This window comes from Acanthochromis polyacanthus, chromosome 7 (assembly GCF_021347895.1).
Source record: "Acanthochromis polyacanthus isolate Apoly-LR-REF ecotype Palm Island chromosome 7, KAUST_Apoly_ChrSc, whole genome shotgun sequence".
In the NCBI taxonomy this organism is placed as follows: domain Eukaryota; kingdom Metazoa; phylum Chordata; class Actinopteri; family Pomacentridae; genus Acanthochromis; species Acanthochromis polyacanthus.
Window position 1 is genome coordinate 21,425,798 of NC_067119.1, and position 25,840 is coordinate 21,451,637.

At 42.8% G+C, this 25,840-nt stretch overlaps 3 protein-coding genes across 6 annotated transcripts; 2 read left to right on the forward strand and 1 right to left on the reverse strand.

The window, feature by feature from the left end:
* The first annotated feature begins 144 nt into the window (after positions 1-144).
* On the forward strand, positions 145-8,447 carry thoc5 (THO complex 5). The gene is made up of 20 exons (XM_022197841.2): positions 145-286; positions 528-632; positions 1,458-1,601; positions 1,846-1,959; positions 2,358-2,455; positions 2,916-3,062; positions 3,168-3,282; positions 3,544-3,676; positions 3,776-3,853; positions 4,548-4,591; positions 5,261-5,360; positions 6,145-6,253; positions 6,339-6,440; positions 6,533-6,629; positions 6,724-6,835; positions 6,924-7,027; positions 7,127-7,214; positions 7,305-7,420; positions 7,952-8,142; positions 8,242-8,447. Exons 2-20 carry the CDS (start codon positions 534-536, stop codon positions 8,303-8,305), a joined length of 2,055 nt encoding a protein of 684 aa, XP_022053533.1. The 5' UTR covers positions 145-286; positions 528-533; the 3' UTR covers positions 8,306-8,447.
* A 1,609-nt stretch (positions 8,448-10,056) lies between these two features.
* On the reverse strand, positions 10,057-14,571 carry LOC110953678 (neurofilament heavy polypeptide). Its single transcript, XM_022197807.2, has 4 exons — positions 13,680-14,571; positions 12,345-12,544; positions 12,105-12,229; positions 10,057-12,006 (listed from the first exon to the last, which is right to left on the reverse strand). Exons 1-4 carry the CDS (start codon positions 14,428-14,430, stop codon positions 10,725-10,727), a joined length of 2,358 nt encoding a protein of 785 aa, XP_022053499.1. The 5' UTR covers positions 14,431-14,571; the 3' UTR covers positions 10,057-10,724.
* Positions 14,572-17,015: 2,444 nt separating this feature from the next.
* fancg (FA complementation group G) lies at positions 17,016-25,723 on the forward strand. 4 transcript variants are annotated; one of them, XM_022197819.2, is made up of 14 exons: positions 17,037-17,386; positions 18,919-19,018; positions 19,102-19,227; positions 19,354-19,526; positions 20,308-20,461; positions 20,860-20,990; positions 21,079-21,225; positions 21,967-22,127; positions 22,242-22,308; positions 22,495-22,805; positions 22,890-22,930; positions 23,026-23,199; positions 23,735-23,849; positions 25,251-25,477. In XM_022197819.2, exons 1-14 carry the CDS (start codon positions 17,306-17,308, stop codon positions 25,342-25,344), a joined length of 1,875 nt encoding a protein of 624 aa, XP_022053511.2. In that variant the 5' UTR covers positions 17,037-17,305; the 3' UTR covers positions 25,345-25,477. The 4 variants fall into 4 exon arrangements, with proteins under 4 accessions (XP_051806701.1, XP_051806700.1, XP_051806699.1 ...); XM_051950741.1 differs by lacking the exon at positions 23,735-23,849 and having other exon boundaries at positions 17,016-17,386; positions 20,866-20,990; positions 25,251-25,723; XM_051950740.1 differs by lacking the exon at positions 23,735-23,849 and having other exon boundaries at positions 17,022-17,386; positions 18,922-19,018; positions 25,251-25,723.
* The last annotated feature ends 117 nt before the right edge of the window (positions 25,724-25,840 follow it).

The following is a 25,840-nucleotide window of genomic DNA, read 5'->3' on the forward strand; positions in this document are numbered from 1 at the left end:
ATAGAATTTCCCGCTGTTTTATATAGACAGTTTCACCATTGTTTCCTTAATTTTTCTGTTGGCATGGGCTAACTATAACAAAACGATTAGGCAAGGGTGGCAGTGTAGCTGCTGTTAGCTTCAAAGCAAGAGAAGAAGTAGCCGCTTCTGTGTCCTCCAGCTAGTCTGAGGGCTTTTGACACGACAGGGCTTCCGTACACAGTCGGCGCCTTGCGGTAGCGTTTAGTTTTCTGTGTGTGTATTTGTTCGTGGTTTTACATTTTTCAGACGCATTTATCACCAAAAGGTATGTGGAAATGTATAGATATATTATCGAATATACGGTATATCGATAGTTCGGTATCTCCGATGGGAGCTTTGTCTTTGTTAGCAAACAAGCTAACGGTTGTCTAGCTAGCAGTGAGCTAGCCTTCCTTAGCTACACAGGCTCCAATGCTAACATTAGCCAACATGCTATTAGGGAAGTATTAACGAGCTCAAGGTTCTCGTGGCTTATCTTTTTTGTAAATGTTCATATTTCTATCCAGATCCCAATGTCCTCAGATGCTCTGAAGAAGCGAAAGTCGAAGGTTCTCCGCAGTGATGGAGGAACCCCAGAGATGAAGCGAGGCCGCGGAGAAGGGGACATGCAGGTAACGTTAGGGCACCGTCCGAAGGGAGCAGATGAGGGGGTCACAGGGGCAACAGCGTCCTGTAATCTGTAAGGAGCAATCTACTGAAAGGCTAGAGTCTAGGCCCAATGTCGGGGGTAAACGTCCGCACAGGCAAAGTGTCATAGGGCACCAGTAGAGACGTCGAAATCTTCCGTAAAATCTCCTTAAATTAAAGGGTCAGTGTGATAGTATATGAAATGTAGACACTACTGAGTTAAACTGTGGGATAAGTCTCGGTCTGCCCAATACTTATTAAGTCGTTTATAATGCAGTAGCCAACATAACTATAACTTTTAGCCCCAGAAATAATCAGATTTACATCACTTTTTTGATAATCCATTGCAAAAACCGTATATTTTCAGCCTTGCAAATGTATTTTACAAGTTATGTTTTTTTGTTCATCTCCTGTTAATATCAGATAAACAACATAGGAACATTTTTGCATGGCAATATCTGCTTTTATGATTTGGATTAAAGTCATTTAGTAAAACACAAATGCACCATTTGAGCAATACTAGGTTAAATGTACATTCTCTGTTATTAAGCACTAAGTGTTATATTACCAACCAGCTACATAGGCATTTGTCTGGGATGTTGAAAATGTGAGATATCAGTGCTAAATTCTCAGTCAGGTTCACTGCTATATTTGATGTTAGAAGTAATTTTGTTACTCATTACCACTTTGTTCACAAGTTAAGAACGATTGCACTGAGACTGAGAGCAGAAAAAAGGGTGTTTAAGGCTGAGACCAACAGAATCATGATATACTGTATATATTGATGCTGTGTTGTTCTTGTTGTTCAGGATGTGCGTGTTTATAGTGAGGAGGTGGAGCTGGACGGCAGGAGCCCTGACCAGGACTTCTTGCAGTATAAAGAATCATGTGAGAGTCTGGCCACACTCATGAGTGAGATCCAGGAACTGAAAGCCAGTGGAGCCAAGGAAGGGGTACGAAACTTACTTAAGCAGTTCATCTGGACATCTCTGTCATTACAGACAGATTTGTTTGTCAGTAATATTGTAAAAGCATTAAAGACTAACGGAACTCATCAGGGTGGTTTTGCTGTTTTGTCACATTCCCCCACAGCAGAATCCTTATTCATGCAGTTTGTAGTATTGGTAAATCTAATACATCACAACAGTGATTCTGTGTCCATGAGAATGAAGCCTGAATGGTTGTATTTCTTCTCAGTGTGTGGAAGTCGAGCAGAGGCGTATGCAGAGCTGCATCCACTTCATGAATCTGAAAAAACTCAATCGTCTGGCTCACATGCGACTAAAGAGAGGCAGAGACCAGACACATGAGGTAATTCCCACATTACTCTCAAATACTGTTTATGAGATATTTAAAGAAATACCAGCTTCAGTTAAGTTCACCCTGTTCCATTTATTTAGTGTAAAAAAATGCTGCCTCGACTCCCTTTTGTGCTGATCACTTAAGGAAAGTTGAACACGGAGCACTTTGTTTTGTCCTTTTAACAACTTACTGCAGTAGCTGCAGCTGTCAGCAAAGAGTGCTTATACACCCTCTGATTAATTTGTTGTTTTTTAGGGACTATTGATTTAGATGCCAATTCTGCTCATTGATCTTTGTTCTGATTGTTGGCATGTTGTCTAGTAGGTTATATATTTATGTTTTTTGCAGGGTCACCGAGGTAGTGTTTGTACACCAGGTTTACTGGTATTTTGTTTGTCTTCCCTCAGGCAAAACAGAGAGTTGATGTGCTTCACCTTCAGCTGCAGAACCTGCTTTACGAAGTTATGCATCTTCAGAAGGAGATCAGCAAATGTCTGGAGTTCAAGTTAGTAGAAAATATTTGTTAGTTTACATCATTTGATTTGACTCACTTTGCATCCTAGTTTAACATTACAGTAGAGTTTTTTTGAGCTGTGGAGTTGCACATTAAAAATTTCATATCAAAAACACCCAAAGTTAACACCATCACCACTCTGTACAAGAATCTGTTGTTGTGAAGTCCGTCAGTGAATGTGAGCCTTGGTGAAAAATAAGTAAATACAAAACAAGTTGTTTACACAACAAGGTGCACACTCAAGTTAAATCTTGAAAATTTGAATTCTTAATTTAACTGTTAAGATGTAAATAATAATACATTTTATTTAAAGTGTCTTTCAAGGAACTCAAGGACACTTTACAAAGGAATAAAAGCAACAACAGTAATTAAAAACTATACAAAAAAATAACAAACATGTTCATACATGTATCTTTTCAAAGTGGCATTTGCTTTATTTTCCCTGTAACAGGTCTAAGCATGAGGAAATAGACTTGGTCAGTGAGGGAGAGTTTTACCAGGAGGCTCCACAGGAGATTTCCAGGCCTCATCTTACAAAAAATGATCCTCACCAACTCACACTGGCCCGACTGGACTGGGAGCTCGAACAGAGGAAGAGGTACAAGCCCTGCAAGCAACATAGTGAATATGTAGCATGTTATCTTAAAAAGTTCAGTCTTGATTTTGCAAAGAACAATTTTTAAAAGTCTGTGGTTGGATATAGGTTGGCAGAGAAATATAAGGAGTCCCAGGCATCAAGGGAGACAATTCAAAAGAGTATTGAAGTGAAGAAAGAGCATCTGACAAGCTTGCAGCCAGGACTCAATGCCATTATGCAGGTAGAACAACTTTTAATGGTGCTGTGTTATAATCGTTTTGTTTTTCTTTTCTAAATTTTGATAGGACTGTCCTATCACTTTGTTTTAGTTTACATTGATTTTGCTTTGTTCATTTATTATTTGTTATATTGTTGCATTTTTCTATATGTAATGAAAAGCATTTAGTCCCATTCTCATTTAATCATTTAAGTGAAGATTAAAGATTGATGTGTGACCAGTTAACCTTGACCTTTCATTTGAATGCCCTTCCTTCTTTCACAGGCCTCTCTCCCAGTGCAGGAGTACCTCTCCATGCCGTTTGAACAGACTCAGAAACAAACAGAGATTGCCCGCCACCTGCCTCCACCTCTTTATGTCTTGTTTGTTCAAGCAAATGCCTATGGCCAAGCCTGTGGTAACAACCAAGAGAGAATATAATATACTTCAGAACTAACATGAATAGTGTTCATGGGATGTAAGTTCTGATAATTGTTATTTTTTGTTTTGATTACAGACAAGAACTTGAGTGTCTCAATCAGCGGTGATGTGGATGAGGCCAAAGCCCTGTCCAAACCTCCAGATGACTCCCAGGGTACGAACACTACTTGCTAACACACATAATCTGTGCATTTAGCGCACAGACACTTTGTTTTGTTCTGTTTTGCTCTGTATTGCTTAACCCTTTGCGCTTCAGTGCGCTTTAGTGTCCCGCCGGCGGTACACCTACTAATTTGCATAGGAATTTCAAGAATGTCCGACGGCTGCAAACGCGATTATACAAACACTATACGCCGATGGAAAGCTTAGATTCTCATGAATCCGCCGGTATAAACCACTTTCAGATGCGATTACCACAGCGGGTGAGAAAAACTCATTTGTCCGACAAAAACGAATATTCATCCATCCGTTCTCTATACACGGCTTCAACGCACACAGCGCGACTCACATTTCCGGGTTCATTATTACACACAGAAAAAAAGATTCCACAAAAAACAGCCATAATCCAACCTTTTACATCCAGACAACACAAGCCAGTAAACTGTTTTGTCCAAAACATGTCTTGAAGTCGGTATAAAATCCCCGAATCGGTCGTTTTCAAGGAAATGCACCTCGCGATGCGCGTCCAATATTCCTTGTATTTTTCGTCATTTTTAAAAAAAAAATAGAATATTAGCGTTTTTTTTGTACTGAAAATGGCTGGAATTGACTGCAGCTTAAAGGGTTAATACTATGAAAGATGCCATCCCAACAGGAAGCATAAAACTATGTGTTCTGGTTTTATCCAGATGATGAAAGTGATTCAGACGCAGAGGAGGAGCAAGAGAAAACAGTGAGTCTGAGGCCTGGCTTTACTCCAGGGCACTCACACTTCCACACTCAGACATACACATACTCTGTCACAGGTCAATGAGTTCACTTATTTCTTAATATACCCGTGTCTGCACTCGACACACAAACTCTCCCTGTAGCTCTAGCTGTCACACATTGTGGTCTGGTGGGTTGGAGAGCAGCAGCTATCGATCGGTTTTCCTGCACCCAGAGTGCCAGTGAGGGTGGTTCTGGGAAATTTTCGCCAAGAATGGCGAGGTGACTGTAACCTGAGGCCACCTTGGACATGCACAGTCAGCACCAGACCGGTGCTCATTTTTGTTGTCAGGATGTTTCTCTAGTGCTGTAGTGAATATGTATTTTCCAAATTACTGATTTGACTCTAAATGTTTTTATTTTGTGTTGCAACTTCTGTCTGGCCTTTTATCATCACATGATGGCTTGTTTGAAATCCTCTCACTCAGTCTTAGTCTTTCACTGCGTCAAACCCTTATTTTGACTTTCCTCATTGTATCTTTTGAGATGCTACATTACTGTCATGTTTCTTTTACAAATAGCTAGAATTTGATAGAATTTTTTTTCTAATGCATTTGATAAGCCACAATGTCAAGCATGTACTTTGTATTTTTTCATCTCCTGATTTCATTTCTTTTTATTTCCTCTTTGACAGAAGAGAAGAAGACCAACCACGGGTGGCCAGCTGGATGATAAAAGACGGGAGATGCTGAAAAGGCACCCTCTGTCCCTTTGCTTGGACCTGAAGTGTAAAGGTAACCCATTCTGAATGCTGGAGTTTTTTTTGGGTTAATTCAAGTCTGCTCAAAATCGGTCTGTGGGTTTTGTGCAGATTGAAACACTCCCTTTCTGTTTACTGCGTGTTTAAGCTCAGATATTTACAATTCCTCTGTTGGATTTCTTGTAATGTGACCATGTGTATGCTGTGCTGTGTAGTAACCCGATACCTATTAGATAGTATGAAGAAAGGTAAGTGTGACCCACTCTGCTGTGACATGACACCGCTTGACCCTTGTGTTCCCTCTGCTGGCTACAAAAGGAATGTAGTGACAGATTATAGGGAGATCTGCATTGCAGGCGTAACTCTACCTAAAAGGGAAGGAGGGAGGAGTGGTGAGAGAGAGACACTTGCAGCATTGTAGGTCTGCAGCACCTACAATATCTCGTAAGCATTTTTTGTCATCATCCAGTCTTTTATTTCCTCTGCCTTCCCTGTCCCTGGTTGTCTCCACTGCTGCCAGATGCAGAAATCTGTTCAGTGCAGCAAACACAAAAGCGAGTAGTGTAGGTGTGAGTGAGTGACAGTGTGTCACCGAGTTCACTGTGCCTGCAGAGAGTGGAGCATGAAAGATGACCATCAGCATGGTGTATGTGCCTCCTCAGTGCTGCTAGCTGCTGTTGTGGCCACACCCTGTTATTGCTCTCTAATGCGCTGCAGTGTGAAGTAAACCCAGGGGGGCTATCGCTGGAAGGATTAATGAAAAGAGAGGGGCACTGAGAGTATTGGATTAAGATGTGTTATCCGCCTTGTCTCCGCAGACGGCAGCATCCTCCATCTTTTCTTCTACTACCTGATGAATCTCAACATTTTGACCGTAAAGACCAAGGTCTCCACCGCCACAGATCTCAACACCGCCATCAGCGCAGGGTGTGTGTGAACGGCCAAAAGCATTTAACTCCCTCTCTGTCTTCTTGAGAGCCCTACAGAAGTCTGATGCTGCCTTCTTTTCCAGGGAGCTGCTGAAATCAGACACTTTGCTCAGCTGTCTCTACACCAGCGACCACGGACGAGAAACACCCAATCCAGCTAACCGCTACCAGTTTGACAAAGTCGGGTAAGGATGCCAGGTGGTTTTAGTGAATAAAATGCCACGTATTAATGCCCTTAATTTACCAAAGCAAAATGAACCCATGATTTGTTTTTTAGGATTGTTTCCTTTGCGGATTATGTGGAGGACCTAGGCCACCCATATATGTGGGTTCAGAATCTGGGAGGACTGCATTTTCCAAGTGATTCTTCAGAGGTGTGTGTTAAAATCAATTAGTAATCCACTAGAATGCATTTTGTCAGTGTTACAACTGCATAACGTTGGCTATATGTTGCTCATGTGTTTCCAGACTGTGAGTGTTGGCAGTTCTCTGAGTGCCAGCCACATGGAGAGCACCATGAAGCTGCTGAGGGGACGAGTCCAGTCCCGCTTGGCTTTGCACAAACAGTTTGCCTCCTTAGGTGCGTACATTTTTTGTTCACACTTGCAAACATTGTAAAAATAAATCGAAAGGACATAAATAATGATTGTTTGTGCTCCTGTCCTCAGAGCACAGCATCATCCCTGTCTCCAGTGAGTGTCAGCACCTCTTCCCTGCCAAAATCATCTCCCGTTTAGCACGCTGGACCACCATCAGTCAGCAGGAGTACATGGTACAGAAAACCCAAATATATGTTTATGTAATAGAAGTATTCATCAGGAAATACACCCCATAGAGTTAATTTTACTGTGATATTTTTCTTTATGTAAAGGATCTGCAGTATACACGCCATGTGAGTGATGCTGGGTTGGCAAAGGAGACTGACCTGTACTTTATGTCAGTGGTTGAAAGGGGCACAGGTAAATCCAGTCACTGATAACAGAATTGAATATTACTGATCATTTGATCTGAATTAGTTTTTATCAACATCTTGCCTGTGTTTTTCTCAGCTCGCCTCCAGGCTGCAGTGGTGCTGAGTCCTCGTTACCCAGAGATCTCCCCTCTCTTCTCCCTCTCTCTGAGCTGGAAGGGAGAGCGCAGTGGACGCACTGATGACAACCTCAGAGTATGAACATTTCAGTCATTTCATCACAGAAGCTTGTGTTCTGTTGTTGTTGCTGTTGTTACCCCCTAATCCTGCTACTAATTACACACGTGATTTTTACTCCGCGAAGGAACGCGGTGGAGTTATGTGATGATCGGTGTACATTAGTCTGTTGATCTGTGAGTCTGCCTGTCCGTGTGCAACATTACTCAGAAATGGACTAATGAATTTAGATGAAAATTTCAGGCGAGATCAGAAATGACACTAGGACCACCCCCTTAGTTTTTGGCAGTGATGCGGCTTATTAGTCCGGATCCACGAATTTGTTGAAGGTTTCTGTATCATTGCGCGATAGCAGCATGGCGTCACAAACTATGACAAGTGAATGCTATTTCAGCAGCCTGCTGATGATCACATGATTGCCATCCTACTACAAATCCACCACTGAGGTCTTATCAGTTAGAAATGATACGACTCAGCAGCCTTGGCAGAGTACTGCGCTCTCTGAGTGCTTTTCTTGTTCATACTGTAACAGATCTTTTACTTCTTTAGGCCATGGAGAGTGAGGTCAATGTGTTCAAAAATGAACTACAGGGACCACGTCCAGGACACCAGCTCCTGACCAACCAAATTGCACGCCTGTGTGTCTGCCTGGATGTTTATTTGGAGACTGAAGGACAAGATGACGGCGTGGAAGGACCACGAGAGTTCCCCCGTGAAAAGATGTGCTTGCGCACTGTCAGGTACGTAGTTAGAAGAAGAAATGGTAAACTTCTCACTCACATCTAATAAAAGGCATAGAATAATCTTACATTTGACGTCTCTCATCTCTTTAAATTTAGGGGCCCAAATCGCCTGAAGCCGTTCAAGTACAACCATCCTCAGGGCTTCTTCAGTCATCGTTAAAACTGTACATACAATGCTTCTACTGTAGTTCCAACTCTTAACTCTTTCAAGCTTACCTTTGTGACTCTTTGACACACAAAGCATCCTTTTTAAAACTCTTGATACCAGTTTGAAAATAAAAGAAAGCTGTTATTTTCCCGAATGAGTGTGTATCTGATCTTTTTATGACTCTGTTGCATTCAAACTTTGCTGTTCACTCCAAATCTTCCTGTTTTTATCCCCTTACGCTCCTCTCCATCCTCACCTCTCCCAGTGCTGCTCTATTTATAGGTGTCGTCTGAGCTAGCTGATTATCATGCCATTGTGGTTCAGTGCTGGAGCGAGCTGAGTCATTTCCACAGAGAATGATGATATACGATATTTACCACATTGTCTGCAGTTAGCCTCTGACCTCTCATTCATCATGCTGGCTTTAGTAATGGCAAAACAAGTTGGTATTTAGGACACTGAGAAGCCCATCAAGGATTGTTCTCATTTTTTGATTCGCTAGCATGCAAGTATCACTCTGCTGTTTTCTTGCACATTACAGCACAAATCCACCAGGATGTAACCCAACCCGTAGCTTATCTCCTCACTGATGTATAGATAAAGAATGTGTTATGTAGTTAGTAGGGAAATGAACTGTGGTGGCTGACATTTCACATATTTGATTATTTTATGTCATTGGTAAACTTTATACTGCAGCAGTGTGTTTTACTGCTACTTGTACTTTCCTCAAAATATAAAGAATTGTTTTTTGATATTCTGCTTAGAGTAAAAATTACTCAAGAGGAGGTATTGTGGGGGAAAAAATATCCGTGCAAAGAAAATACAGCTAGATAGCTTATCTTGGATGCCATTGAGGGTGGTTACAGTCACGTAAACTTCAAGTATTTCAGTGAAAATGTAAAACTACAAAGTGAAACAACGCCTACAGCACAGCCACTACATTAAAATCCGTAAACGTAGTTTGTCCCTTCCACCTTTTGTGTTCTACGGCGCAGCTGCTGATCCAGCTAACGCAGAACCATCCATCAGATGAGGTGAGATTGGATTTACGGAGGAATATGATGCAAAGAGAACACCCAAGTCGTGCCAGGAGAGAAATCCTTCCAATGTCAGCCAAAGTGTGCAATGTCAGTATTTTACCAGTGGAAAAAAAAGCCTCTTCAAGTGCCATAAATTTAACAGGTGCTTGCTTTTTAATATTCATGACATGATGAACGAGTTTTGTCACCATCTGCTGCGCTCATTAGTAAATCCTATTATGAATGATTGTGGAGTTCTATGAATAGCTGAAATACTACTGCAAGTCATTGCCAAAAATGGAGGATTTGCATTTACTTATTAATTTGTCTGGTTTCATAATGAGGGCCTGTTCTGTCTCAGCCTTAAGGCTACTTCTGATACTGATCCTGTTAATTATAGTGATTATGAATTAATAATACTGAGATAAATGTGGGCGATATAAAAGGATTATAAAGGTAGAGGCAGAGCTGTGAAACGAGGGAAATTGAGTCCGTTCTGTGCGAGCCGGCAACACAGCTCTTGATTAATACATGAACGAGGGATGTGAGGAAGGGTGCGGTGGCTGCTGAGGGTGGGTACAGCTCCCCCTCTCCTCCGCCGCAATGCAGTGCAGTAACTCGCAGCGTTTTACCTTTCTGGCCTCACACCTCGTACGATTCTCCCTCACGCTTGACAAATAGGGTTAATGTGTTGTAGAAGTTCACAATGCAAAGATTATCATCAAGGAAACTCCACAAAGCCTCTCGCGTTTGATTTTTCATTCTTTATTTACTGTTTCATATTGCATATTCTCAGCAGTTTATACATAGCACAGTCATCATTGTCCTAGCGTTGCAGACTAGACGAGTGAGACACTGCAGTTTCACCTGTCAGGAGAAGCTGCGTTAAGGTGCACCACAAGCAAAAAAATTCAAGTCTTTCTGACTGGTGTATCTGTAAATATAATATAGACATTTGTATCTCCTTAAATATACATGTTTTGTATTCAACATCTGTCACAATCTTTAGCTTGACGTTGTTTTGACATCACTACCCTTGAAGGCTTGTGTGGGCACAGCAGGACGCCGCTGCACCCATCATCGGGATTCAGTTTAAATGCACTTGTTATTTATTCATTAAGGGCAGTTGTCACATTCAGATAAAGAGTTTAGAGCATTCTGCATTCACTACAATCATACATCAGAAGCATCAGGGGTTTGTAATGGCCATACTTAGGGAGCACGGGGTTATTTGCTACAGAAATCACTATTGCTTACATACTGTGGCCTGCTCTGCTTTGGACATTGATTGCCCATCTGAAGACCTCAGTACATCCTTTTTTATCTATTTACCCTGCTTTTAGCTTTTATTCGCCTCCCTCCTTCATAGTTCTTTGGCATCTCCTCCTCTTCTAGCCCTGAAACTTGACATTTCACTTCTTGGCCTTTTCCTCCTTGCTCTCTTTTGACTCGGTGCCAGAGGACTTCTCAGCCTTCTCCATCTTTGCAGCCTCTTTACTCTCTGCTTTACTAGCCTCCTTTTTCTCCTCCGGCTTCTTCTCCTCTTTCTTGGTTTCTGTTTTCTCGGGTTCTACTTTAGGTGCAGGCTTTTCCTCTGGCTTCTTCTCCTCTGGCTTCTTCTCCTCCTTCTTGCTTTCTGTTTTCTCAGGCTCTGCTTTAGGGGCTGGCTTTGCCTCCGGCTCGGCCTTCTCTGGTTTCGGAGCAGAGGGCTTCTCCTCCTTTGCAGGGGGAGCGCTCTCTTTGGGCTCAGATTTGGGGGCTGGTTTGTCCTCGGCAGGTTTGCTGGGAGCCGCAGGTTTTGAAGGTTCTTCCTTTTTTGGTGCTTCCTCTGCTTTGCTCTCTTTCTTTGTATCAGGTTTGGCTGCCTCTTTCTCTTTGGGCTCCTCTTTCTTCTCCTCCTTCACTGGCTGTTCTTTTTCCTTCTTTTCCTCCTTCTCAGGCTGAGGCTTCTCCTCCTTTTTCTCCTCTTTTTTCTCCTCTTTAGGGGTGTCTTTGACAGCAACAGGCTTGGCCACCTCCTTCTCTGGAGACTTTGGTTCAGGGGTCTTGGGAGGAGGAGATTTAGGCTCAGGGGATTTGCTGGGTGGGGATTTTGACACTGGTGACTTTGACTCGTCTCCTGCAGGAGATTTGACTGCAGGGGACTTTTCAGGTGATTTGGGCATCGGGGATTTGGCTGCTGGTGATTTAGATTCTGGTGATTTTTGTGGTGATTTAGATTCTGGTGATTTGACAACAGGAGATTTAGGCTGAGGGGATTTTGAGGGAGGAGATGCAGCCTTTTCTGGAGATTTAGACTTCTCTTCTTCCTCACCTGCCTCTTCTTCATCTCCTTTCTCCTCTCCTTCCTCCTTTTCCTCCTCTCCCTTTTCTTCCTCCTTCTCTTCCTCTGCCTCTCCTTCTTCCTCCTTATTCTCGCCTTCCTCAGCTTCTCCCTCCTCCTCTTCTTTGGTTTCCTCTCCTTCCTCTTCCTCCTCTCCTGCTTCTTCATTCTTTCCCTCCTCCTCTTCCTCTTCCTCATCGGCCTCTTCTGTCACCTCCGTCACCTGAGTCTCATCTGTCTGCTCCTCTACGATGACTGTATCTGAGATCTCTTCTCCTTTCATTTTCAAGTGGGCAGAGATTCTGCCTTCCAGATAAGAGTACGGGCCGCCACCTGAAACAAAGCGATTCTCCTCTCCCTCCAGCAGCTTCCTGTTTCAAAGACAGAATGTGTGACAATGTTTAGAGCTTTTGACATTAGGAAACCAATTAAACTGTTTAACTATGTGTGTTTCTTGGCCCTGACTAACCTGTAAGCAGCAATCTCAATATCCAGAGCCATCTTCACATTCAGCAGCTCCTGATAGTCTTTCAGCTGGCTGGCCATCTCCCATTTGGTAGTTTTCAGCTCATTGTCCAGCTGGTTGATGGTCTCCTGCAAAATGAAAACACACAGCCTTGCAGGTTAAATATCATGCTGAGGGTCTGAGAGGAAATGTACGGTGTGTATGTATGCGGTTTTCTCATGAATGTCTGTGCCGATGTTCTACCTGTAGTGAGTTGAGGTCATCTTGGTGTCTGTCTTCGCTCTCTATACGCTGCCTCTCCAGTGACTCCTTGGTTCCCCGAAGAGTTTCCAGCTCAATGGTGCGGCTCTGGAGCTGGCGGCGGTATTCTGCAATCTCCTCCTGGGATCCACGGATTGCATTCTGGTTAGACCTAGCAGCTTCGGACAGGCGCTCCATACGCACTGTAGGGAATGCAGAGGAAGCATACACAGTGAGTGTAAGATTGCTTTTGCTGTGTCACACCACTGACTGGCCTTTGACACATCTATTGAATTTAGGATTCAATCGGTATGTGTTGGCCCTTTTTGAAAATCCTTAGACATCTGACCCGTCCAGCCTTTGGAGAGCAGACAGCCACTACTGGGAGTGTGAGTAACCTTGACACTGTCCATCTGTCAGTCAGAAGTCTGACTCAGCTCCCTCCCTCTCCCAAGCATGAATGAGCCACTGCTGCAGTCAGCTGGACGCAGAGAAGGTCATTATGTTTGCACCTTTTACTGACTCTATCAGGTCAGCATGTGGATGTACAGGAGGGGCTGATGTATGGACCATTAAGTCCTGTGACATGCCATTAAATTGCTGTGCACAAGAAACTCTTTCTGGCTTTCAAAGTTGCCAGTAGAGTATCTGTACAGCACCACAAAGGTCAGCAGCATTGTGTCATTCTCACAGGTGCTGGAGGATGATGTCTCAGTTATTGTCTCGCTTCAGTTAGTCCATCTATCATACAGGCTGATTCGAAGTCTAAGATTAAGTCTAAAGATGACATCAGTCACCAGTCACAAATGAAGCAGTATTAGTTCTGTGCGCCAGCCATGCACAGTGACCTTGAAAACAACTATATCTGGAGAGGTTCAAGGTAACACAGATACGTCAACACAACGAAAACAGAGACAGTGCGCATGGGGCGACAGCAAGAACATACCCACTGCTACCCACAGTGAGAGTGCAAATGAATCATAGTCTCCTCTCTGTGTGCCATCTCACGTCTGCAGTGCCGGGCTTAAATAAAAATTATCATTCTGCGGCAGACGCAGCCACAGGGAAAGGGCACCAAGTAGACTGTAGGGCATAATATTTCAACCCCGATGTTTACGCATTTTCTAAATAAGTTATTTGCTTTTACTAAGGCAAGTTTTCTGTTTTGTTAAAAGTCTGTGGTATGCAGGTTATCACATATTCAAATCAGCCAGCAGGGTTTGTTGTCCTATAAAGATTTAGAACGGCTTCATTTTTCAGCACCAAGGACAGAGAACAAGCGTTAAGTTTCAGCACAAAAGCCTCTACTAACGTTGCACCCTCTTTGCTCCAGCTCACCTTTGAACCACTCCTCGGCGTGCGTTGCGCTCTTGGATGCGTGAGTGTCCAGCTGTGAGCGGATCTCTCGCAGTGCGCTGGTGACGTCCGCCTTGAGCGCGTCCCGCATGTCGAAGCTCACCTGCGCGCCCTGAATCTGCGCCAGGAGCTCCGCCACTTCTTCCTCGTGGTTCTTCTTCAGAAAAGCGGCCTCCTCCTCCAGGGCGCACATCTTCTTGTCCAGCTCCAGGCGCGCCAGCCGGCACTCCTCCACGTACTTCTTCATGGTGCGAACGCCAGCCTCCAACTCCTCCCGGTTGCGCGCCTCATCCTCCAGCCGGACCCGCAGGTGCTGGATGTCTTCCTCCAGGTGCTCGTGCTCCAGAGCCGCGCGGGCCTTCTCCCCGGTCAGCTGCTGCAGGAGACCCCTCAGGTCACACAGCTCCCGCTCGTAGTGCTCCCCAACAGACGCGCGTCCGGCCTGGCTCTGCCGCAGCGCCGCCGCCTCAGCCTCCAGGTTGCGGTTGTGCATCTCCAAGTTCCGCACCTTGTCGATGTAACCGGCGAACCGGTCGTTGAGAGCCTGCAGGATCTCTTTCTCGCTCCTCCGCGTCATGTCGCCGTTGAACGTCTCCAGGCTGTCGATGGAGGATGGCTGGCTGTAGGTGTGGCGGCGGCGCTGGGAGTGAAAGCCGCTGGAGGACACCGAGGCGGGCCGAGCCTTGCGGTACGAGCCCGGGCCCATGAAGTGGTGCTCTACGGTGAAACTCATGTTGGCCGGGCCGGAGGAGAAGTGACTGCAGTAGGAGGGGAGAGCGCCGGGCTTTTATAGGAGGGAGGGAAAACTCACTAGTCAGCACCAGGACACACTCTTTTAAAGAGATAGCCTGGGCTGTGTCTTCTTCAGAAAACTACGGGCTGCGCAGGAATACATGTATTCACTCTGTGATCAGTGTAGCATCTTGTGGAGGAGTTGTATTTAGATGCACTGGGTTCATGATGTGCATTCTGGTGAAATAATAAACAGAAATATTAATTTTATAGCATATGTTATATCTTTCGAGCAGGACCTTCTTACAGCTTTGTGTGAACCCCTGGGAAAAAAGTGGAGTTTATGCATTCAATGATTGAGACATTAATAGTTTCAGACCCATTTGCAGTTGTCTACCTTTATGGATCTGTATAAACATCTCTGATAAATTATTCATTTTTGAGGGCTTTAGAAATGCAAACACACATTCATATCTCTGTGGCTAAAGTCCGTGTGAACTGGGTGTGTGGGTGTTCAGTGTGTTCTGCTGATGCTCTCTGTAGCTTCACTGCTGCAGTGTGAGTTTGCAGATCCACGCCAGCCCCCCTGGGACTCAACTCTAACTGCTGGGCCATTGATAGACTCTCTCTCTTACTACACACACACACACACACACACACACACACACACACACACACACACACACACACACACACACACACACACACACACAAGGTCTGATGCTACTCTAAAAATAGAAATCCCACCCCTCAGTTGCTGCTTCTGTTCACTGCTAAAGGGTAATTCATTTCCACATGTGCAGATGTGCTCGCAGGCCAAGCATGACATATTACACAGACCACCAACATACAGCTGCAGCAGCATAAACATCAACTTTACGGTGTATCCACGTCGGGATGTGCCTCGAGCTGCGATGATACAGCATCCACACAAACACAAAGCCAGCTGTCTCTGCTGATCTGAAGGGATGTCTGCTCTGAAGAACGCACCGGCTCTGAAGAGCACGTACAGCACCTATTGATTACTCAAACTCAGGGTGAGTGAGTTTACTCTGCATACCTTAAAGGAGAATTGTGTGTACGCCTTTCCCTTGAGATGTTCAGTGTTGGAGAAGAGATGGATCAGCACACAGTAATTGCTCTTTATCAGCAGTTCTGTGAACATGCATGTTGTGAAACCCATGGGGACCACGTGACACCTAAGCCCTTAATGTGACCTCTAGCAATTGCGTCCTGCTTGTTTGGGGTCCTGAAATGTCACTTTCAAAAATGAAGCCAATTGCAGTTACATAAATATCTTAAAATGCAATACCACGGGCCCACAATCACTGTGAGTTTTGCACCACGTGCCACACGCTCAAGGGTACATAGGATAGAAATAACATGCATCACATCCCCCTCCCTCCACCAGCTTCATGTTTTATAAATGAGGACGAAGGAGCAGAGTCAGCAGAATTCAGATGTGATTTTATGAGGATCCCATGTCCAATGTTTCTCTTGTTTCTCCTTGTTATCTGACCCTTCCCTTAAGGGATGAAATCTAAAGAAAAAGAGTGCTTTCCGAAGAGCATGTGTGTGATGTTTCTGCTGAAGAGATATCACCAATGCACAGGCCAAAAACCACTAGTACCTGCTACCTGCATTCTCCAGCTCACCTGAAAATAAATCTATTTTTGCCAACCAGTTAAAAACAGGATAGAATAAGACCTTCAAATTGGTAGTGACAATTCATCTGCCACTAACAATCCAGCATGAATTTCATAGTTCCATCTGTAGAACAATGTAATTTATGCTGTTGTTAAGTTCTCACAGAGGAACACAATCTGCTTTCCAAGCACGGTCATGGACAAATTCATCACAGCCAGATTTTATTAGTGTGAAAGGTTTAAGACTTGCCATGGAAATGACATTGACAGGACGGGAGAAGGCTCTTGCCATGTGGCGACCTTGTCCTTGAAGAGATGGATAGAGAGACAGCAGGAGAGTGAGACAGATGTAGAGATGGAAAATGGCAGGATCGATGCAGAGGAAAATGTCAGAAAAAAGTGAAACCTGTCCCTGAGGAGTGAAAGATATCTAGTGTGCATATATGTATGGCTCTGCAGCTGCGGGTGCCGTGGCTGTCAGGAGCTCCCCTTGATTTTCCATCGTGGTATATTTAGACCTTTCAGTGACTTGAGACAATGAAAGAAAGGAGGAGGAGGAGCTGGGGGGCTGTGAGGAAGGCAGACAGTGGAGATTGCAAGGAAACAGATGATGAAGTGATGGAGGGACGACAGACTCGCAGACAGGAGGGTGAGAGGAGATGAGTGGAAATGGGTGAAAAATAGGGGAGTCACCTTGGGAGGGACATCAAGAAAAATGGCTGTCCTGGCAGTCTCAAGGATGACTCAGCTGAAATACAATTAGGGCCTTGGACTTTGTTTGCTTGCTGTAGATGTGTATGTGTGTGCATGCATGTGTATGTATGTGATTATGGAAGCGTGCCAATATGGCCAATGCAGATTTTCAAAGGAGTGGAAACAAACTGAATACATTAAAGCTTTGCAGCGTGAGTGTGTGTGAGTGTGTGTGTTTATGATGTTTATGAGCGTTGCTGACCATAAAAGAAACATCATCTCTTAACAGTTTCATGCCTGTGACAAACAGTGATTGAAGTTTCTAGAAAAGCAGCTGAAGTTGGCTCCACACAGCACCACCTGCTGGACAGTCCGCAGGTTGCAGGTGTAGTTCGCAGATATGGCCACAGGAGGCAGCAGAGCCCCACAGCAGCACCTGAAACACACCACCGTTTACTTCCGGTGTCGGCTGCTGTTCGACAGACGAGGGAAAGTTCAAACAAAATATCACCAACTTTTTCAGAAAACACGGATGTTATGTCTCATAAAATGTCCCAACCGCCGTCTTTATTAAATAAATGGATCCAGGAAAACAACGAGTTGGTAAACAAGTGGAAGGTAAGTGATGTTAGCCAGCAAAGTGTTAAGCTAGCATGTAACTTGACGTTAATGTTCTGTTTTTTGGTGAGAATAGCAATATAGCATAGAAGAAAGCAAAAACATCACGATGTAGTCGTAGCTAACTTTATATTTATACTTGCGGTAGTCTATAACATACTAAGAACACAGAGTTGATATAAAAGTGACATAGAAAAACGGTTTTCTTCCTTGGTTGTCTTTAATTTAATACTTTCAGAAGTAGAAGACATATCTTTCAACGTGACTTGAGTATACATGGCAATATGACTGTATCAAAACAGTATCAGAATAAAAAAGGCATATAATTACTGACAGCAGAATGTGTTTGAGTTATCTAAAGTATAGCATTATGCTCTCAACCCCCTCTCATATTCATTCATTCATTTTTATATTATTGAATTATTGTTGCAGAGGTATTAACTTGTAATCACATTTGTAATGTTGTAGATGGTGGAGCTGACTTTACCAGCTGTATATGCATTTAAATAGTGTTATCTACAACAGTGCATCACATTTTAATAACTAATCAAATTTCCTGTTTGTAAAAATATTTACTAAAAATGTAAATGCAGTGAACAATATATAGATATAGCCAATTGTGTACATTGAATATTGTTTTAAAGTGTTTAACTGGTGAGAGATTCACACTGAAAACCTAATTAATCCACATCCTGGTCAGGTGGCTTTAGAGGACTATGATCAGACAGTGTGATCAGCACACAGACACTCTTTTGACCAGTCTCTATGAAAGTCCACCTTAAAATTCAGATTTTTTCAAATGACTTGATGCCACAGACAACAAGAGAAAAATGAAAAGGGACTGTTTGCCTGCTGGACACTGGCATGTCAGGGCTATAATCTGGGACTTGAATGTGCACAACGCCACTATTTATTATCTAAGAAGTTATTACACACAGTATGGTCTAACAGACGATCTGCCACAGGATGTTCTGGATGGATGTGTGTTTGAATCTGACAGTATATAATCCATCAACTTCACCAAGACACTCAGAAAGAGTGGAACAACATTCTGCAAGCCAGCATCAAAAACCACATTAGGTCTATGCAGATGTTTGACTCATTACTGATTTATGATTTTTAGCCTACGACCCCACCTTCTAATCTACTCGTTATCATTTCCAACATGCTGTCTACTTGGTTGGGTCATGACATCCATTCTGTTGCAGAGGAGTCGTACATTTGAACAACAGTGCTTTTTCTCCTATATTAAAAAGAGTAGATAAAATGTACTACATGATTGCAGCATTTATTTTTTGGTTCAGCTCATTTCTTGAATGTAAAAATATATTCCTGCAAAGTTACTGCAGTAAATGTGGTAAAGTAAAATATATCTTTTTTTCTTTCTACAGTACAGTGGAGTAGGAATGTAAAGTTGTATAAAATGTAAATTCTCAAGTTAAATACAAATGTCTGATCACTGAATGTTGCTTAAAGTGAGCAAACACTGTGTTATACACTGTTCATGTTGTTTTTTTTTTTTTTTTTTTAAGCAGCCAGAAAAAGGACGAGATACCGTGAGGCAGGACCATAACCAGCCTCATTTGAAGTGGTGCTCCTATGAGTTTCACAAACTTTTAGGGATAATACAAGGTGCTGCATGTTCTTCATAATTCAAAGACCTAACTTGCAAAAGCAAACGGCTCATTATCTTAATCGATACTCATCTTCTGCAGGTATTCCTCCTAATTCAGATTACACACAGTTGGAGCTGGCAGTGGTGTATAATGCCGGTGTGTGTGCTACTGCTCAGGCTCAGTTCTCAGAGGCTGAGTTGTTCCTCACACAAGCTGCAGAGAGAGGTGGGCCTCTATGTGAAATAATGGCCATGTAAATGATACAGGGACTAATGCAGTAAATCAAGTTTCATGTGAGTTGAAAGGATCTCTCAGTGTGAAACTTTTGCGGCCTGCTGTTGTTGCTTACAGTGCTGCAGGTGACAGGAGGTGAAACTGGTGCTTCAGATCCTCTTGTCTGCTGGAGAGCAGTTCTGAAATCAGTGGAGAACACACATTTGCACCCCTCTGTCTTGTACCTCGTCTGTCTGCAGTGGGCCATATGGCTGGCCACGTGCCAGCTGAAAACTATACAGGAATTTCAGGTAAGATTATGTAATGAAATCAGGTGGGAACATGTCCTAGAAGTGACCTGTTCCCACCTCACTTGTTACCTATGGTTTAAAGGAGCTCTGTAGCATCCTATGGTTTAGTACAGTTTGTTAAACCTCATTAAGTGACTGTCATTTAGCTTGTAATGTGGACCAAATTGCTATACTGAATCTCAAATAATGAATCCCTGTCAGCTTCCACTATGGTTTCCTTTGATGTAACTAAGGAAAATATGAAGTGATCGTGCTGGTGTTCAGCCCCTGTTGTCTCCTTCCTTTTATCTTATGACATTTCTTTATTTTAGAAGACAGATGCCAGCTACTATCATCTTTATACTCCAGTCTCTTATAGAAACCAAATATAATGCAAGCCTAAAACTTCGGCCAGTAGGATTTTAAAATCATCCTGCCACAGTTCTTGTTGGGTTTTGTTCTGTCTCACTATAATGTCTCTTCATGTAACACCAAATGGACTTGATGATGTTGATATCAGAGCTCTGTGAGCGCCGTGCCGTCTGTTGTAGGACTCTCTGTTCTTTCTCTAACTGAAAACAAATCTTTATCACTCTCTTGCTGTATGTTGGTGTTGTTGTCATACTGCAGATTCCTCCTTGGTGGTACTGCTTGATGAATAAGCATCTAATCCCCTACTGCCTGTCAGCTGTGTCCAGTACACATCTGTAATGTGGGATATCACAGGCGTGAGGTTGCATTTGCTGTCATTATTATGGATAAGACACAACTGCTACTACTGTATTTTTTTCCTGTGGTGCAGGAGGAGATGCCTTCTCTGTTTGAGACACTATGTGGCGGAGTAGGAGATGGCGCTATCAGTGAGGCAAGGTCAAAGTCCTCAAACATTCCACTAATGGTGATGGACCCGAGAAGGCTTATTGAATTATTGCAGATCTGCACGTCCATTGCACTAGGTCAGCAACATTTTTATTTTCTTAATGCATTTTTAAGGAGCAGATATGTTTTTTTTTTTGTGATGATGTGTGGCGCTTCTAACACATCTAGTGTTTGGATTGCTGCTCTGTGCTTTCTAAATATATGCCTCACCCCCACAAGAGCACAGTAACCGAAAGGAAAAATATCTAAAGCTAGATTAACCTGATGGAGTATGTATTTGAATGTTGATTGTTAGAACTGACTTTTCACTGTCAATATATGCTCCTAGAAATAGTTCTGGTGAATAGATTAAAGGCTCCTAAAAGACAGCAGCATTTGGATATAGGAACGATTATACAGTATATGGCACTGATAGATGACAATGATTTATAAAATGTCTCCTTGACTATGTGTGGCTGTGCTCTGTTTGACTAAGGTGCAGAGAGGCTGACTGAGGGTCAGAGTTCAGAGGCTCTGACTGGTCTGCAGGCAGCTTCTTCCCTGCCAGCTCCCAGAGCTCTAGTAGGATACACACACCTCCTCTCAGGCTCCTGCCTCACCCATATGGTACACACTCACAGTGCATGTGCAAACAAAAATGGAACACGTCTGAGTGTTTGTATGCAGTGAGCGTATTGTTTATATTTGTCTCCAGAGACGCCCTCAGATGGCATTGCAGTGCTACAGAAAGGCACTTGAGACAGACTCCCGTTGTGTGTGTGCTCTCTACCAGAGCATGCTCATTTACAGACAGCTGGGAAACACACAGGCTGAGATACAAGCTCTTCGCTTACTGCACTCAGTGAGTAACACCCATTCACAGCACATAATACAGTACATACAATGCCTAGAAAAAGTCTTCACCTCCCTTGGATGCTTCACCATTTTGTTGATTTTATGCATTAAATCATGGTCAATATAATTTGTGTTTTCTGACAAGAATTTGCAGAAAAAAAGTCTTTAATATCAAAGTGGAAACTGACTTTACTGATTTCATGTATAAAGGCAACAAACGGGTGAAACATCCAAAGGTTGAGTAGTTTTTATGGGCATTGCACGTCGACATGTTAAAATGGATTTCAGCTGTTGATAAGACTAGTAAAAACATTTGTCTTGTAGATGTGGGTAAATAATTTGTATTATTAGAAAACATCATGACTACCAATAGTGGAAAAGTTATAGAATGATAGGTGAGGTAGAGACAGAGATGCACTTCACTGTAAAATGTGACAAATATAATAAAAGTGTAAGAGTGGAATACTTCAAGCAATTTGGTAAGGAAAGAGAATGCATGATTTATTCTTTTAGCTACCTAATAATTGTATTCTACTTAATATATTGTCTTGGATTTCTTTTTTCTTTATTCTCTTACCTTTTTTTTTTTTTTTTTTTTTATTGTATCGTCCGTGATGCTGTAGCAATATTGTTTACCTGACATTCACGCCAACAAAGCACACTGGATTGAATAAAATTTGATCGCTGACACATATCCACTTAAGTGCAGGCCTGCATGCTGAAACATGAAACCTGTCTTGTCCCGCAGACTTTGATGCTGCCCTCTGCTACAGATCCTGCTCTGGCCAGCACCCATCTCCTCTCTCCGTCCTCACTCCTCTGCAGCCAATCACTGAGCAGCCTGCTCTCTGTCCCATCTGCCCTCAGTGTCCTTCACAGTTTGGCCCTCAAGTGTTTGCTCTGTGGCAGGTGAGAAGAGCAGCGTGGAGTGTCTGCAACCGTCCTGCACCTGAACGCTACTCGAAACCAGAACATGCAAATGAACATGACACACATGAATGAGTGTTGCTGCTGTTTCTGCAGAGTGTCAGAGGGTGTTGAACATTATCTGGACCTGCTGGCGGTTCTTCACTCAGAAGATCAACAAGGAGTAAGAGTGCAAACAATGACAGATATACAAGATTATTTAGGTTAAATTTGCAAAAAAAAAAAAAACTGTTTAGTAAGTAGTACTAGTAAAGCTATGTTTGTGAGAATTCATATTCTGTTTGCTCTGGCAAGGAATGCGTTCTTAATATGTAAACTGAGCTGTGTTTGTTGTGTGTCTCTATCTCAGCTGCACACTCAGGATGCTACAATACCAAGGTTACCTGAGCTTTACCTGGAGGCTGGCGCTGCCTTGCTCATGGCACGGCGGCCTGCAGACTGTTTGGCACTCTGCAGTGAAGTCATTAGCACCACACTGGAGCTGCTCCCAGAGAAAGTGGTGTTAGAAGAGCCGGAGGAAAGAAGAGAAGCCGAGACCAGGGACACGGAGGGTGAAAATAGGGTGGCAATGGTGCTCTGGACCGCAGCTGCCTACCTCCTCCAGGGTCACTGCCATTCTCACCTGAAGGACTGGAAACAAGCTGTGACTCACTACACAAGGTCAATGAGATGAAATTACTTTTATTTCTGTCGTCAGATTTTATGAGTCTAAACAAACACGTAAGATTGTGCTCTGCTTTGCAGGTGTATTAACCTGCTGGTGAAGGTGCGCTTAAAGAAGAGAGGTGAGCATTTTTTTGATTTTTTTTTTGTGTACTCTGTAGATGTCTTTCCCTTTTTATACAACCTATAGCTTCTGTTACTTTATGGTCGATTATAGATTTCCAACCACAGTTCTCCAGTGCAGACATGGATGTCCAACGAGGAAAAGACCTGTGTGTCCTTCAGAAGCTGAAGGGGCTTTCACTAGCTGGCAGGGGCATCAGCTTCACCCAGACTGACAAGCTAAAAGAGGCACTGAGAGACCTACAGCTCAGCCTACAGGCCTTTCCAGGTATGCACACCATGGCTATAACTTAATGATGTGTAAAGCAGAAGCTATTTTTGACATATGTTTATTGCACTGCAGCGACGTAGTTATACAGAGGCAAGCTAAGGTCAGCTATAGGCAGACACTTCAGTCTTGTACTTGGGTATCACTAACTACATGATAAAACCACAAGATTTCCCCTGTATGTCCCTTATATTGTCCTTCAGGTAGTTTAAAGGTTAGATTCACACCTTTTCCACAGCTGACAACATTTAGTGTGTTCTGAATCCTGTTCAGTGAGTATATTTTGTATGAAAATATTGATAATACAGAAAAAGTCATCATCTCTGCTTTTAAATGTGAAGCCAGTGGTTACAAACATATGAACACTGTGAGCTTTACACTTCATATGATATAAAATAGCACCTATTTTACCTTGAATCTTGTGCCATGAAATGTGGGCGTTAGGATGAATGCACCACAGGACTATGGTGAATCTGTGCTCGGTTTGTACGCTCCTTTGTTAGAACACATCATCATGCTGTGTGTGTTGTCTCAGAGTGTGTGGGTGCAGGACTGTGGTGTGGTGAGGTGCTGTGGAGGCTCAGCAGGAGACGGGAGGCAGCAGCTTGTTGGGAAAAGACCTGGAGCCTGACCACTCAGTCCTTAGTCGAGTAAGACGCTGTCACTCTTACATTTACTGTCCTCGGTAGAGTTGTTCTTTATACTATGCAGTGGGATTTGATTGTTCAAGCCACACTCAGAGTGGATCAGGAATAACCACTAAAGTATTGAATACCCAATTTAATGTTAATAGCAACATACATCACACAATAGTCTCACCTGTTGTGAAGATTGAACATCTTCTCAGCCATTGTTCACATATTTTTCTGTGTAGGATCTCAAATATAAACTTGTAAGCTAAAATCTGGGGCGTGTACGACAAAGTGATAATTGTGGGTTAGTGAGGTTGTAGTTGGCCTTCAGTGTCATGAAGGTTGTTCTCTTTTAACCTGGCCTCGATCACCATGGTAACTCATGCTGCACAGCTGACCTCTTTGAAGGAGGTCATGGTCAGAGGTTGGAAATTAAACTGGCTTTAAGGAGCACCTCTCTTTCACAAGTTCTCTTCCTGACTGACATACATGCAAGTGGTGATGCAGAAATTGCATAAATAGGCTTTTAGGTTTGATCCTGATTTGTTGTCCATTTTCCACTGTTGTTATTGTAGCAACTACAGAATTAATTAGTATCTTGCTATTTATCATAGAAAATATTTATCAGTAGCATTAATTTATCCGTGATTTAGTCAAAAACTAAAGAACACTTGTCATTTATTTTGGAACAGTGTCAGACCTAAATTCTTTTTGCGTAGCTTTATAAATGTTTGTTGTTTAGAGTTTAAGGGCTCTAATGTGCAGCTGTCACATTAAAATTAAGTCGCTCAGTCTTAAGTACAACATGTACAACAAATTTTGCATTGTTTTCAGAAAAAATGTTGCTTTTTACTGTGACATTTTTTCTGATGTTCTTCATGACCCACCGTTTTAACAGCCCGTTGCTCTTGACTGAAGTAGGCAGCATGCAATCGATCCATTTCTTGTGTGGAAGATGAGTCAAATAATGCCTGTAATGCCCCCTTTTATGCATGCACACACAGGACCGGGTGAAAAAAACCTGACTTAACAACGGAAGTTAATAACCGCTACAGTAGTACGTATTATCTCTGATTTAAGGGAGTTTTAGGTTTTGTTACACAAAGAAAGCCTGGTTATGTCAAACTTGCTTTGTAGTACATTTCTCTAATCACAAATGGTTATTCAAAATGAATATGAGATGTATTCTGATGCCACAAACTAACTGACACCCGTCTTAGTTCTATCAAAACACAGTTTAAATATGGGATGATTTATGATACTAGGCCTGAACAGGATGTTTGTTTGTTTTTTTAGAAAAGAAGAAGAAATTTAGGCAGCTGGTGATTTAATCAGTCTCAGTCTTATTGCTGTAGACAGACCACATTTACTGTGCTGTGATGCAGTGCTGCTTCTGTCATTCTGCCCCTTGTGTTGCAGGAATCTTCCTGTGTACCTACAGGAACCTCAGTCTGGCCCTTTGTTGGACTCAGCAGAGCTCCGCCACAGAATACAGGAACTTGGTCCTACCTAGTCAACCTGGAGACAAAAAGAGAATGCCCTGTCACTTAATGAACCGGATCAACTTTCTCCACCCTGTGAAACGTAATCCACTCTCACAACAAACATGGATCAACAGGGAGAGTAAACTAGAGCATGTTTTAAGAGTTCACAGTGTTTGAAACTGAGAATAGACACAGGGCTGGTGGTACACCTGACGTGGTTTATGCATGAAACGATGAAAGACTATGGAACGTACTGCATGGGGGTCTGAACTGAGTTGTAGGAAAGGAAATTGTTTATGTTAGCCATTCAAGACTAATGAAGACTGTTGGTTTAATATTTTTACAATAATATCAAGCACAGTGCTTACTACTTCAGAAAATACAATAAATTGTGTTGCTGCTTTAAAATGTCTGTTTATGCATCTTATTAATATGATATCGCCCATTAATACGTTTAGATTAATCTGCACTCTTTTTCACACATGCTGTTACCAAGAGTAAAGACGATAATTTAATGTTTTTGCG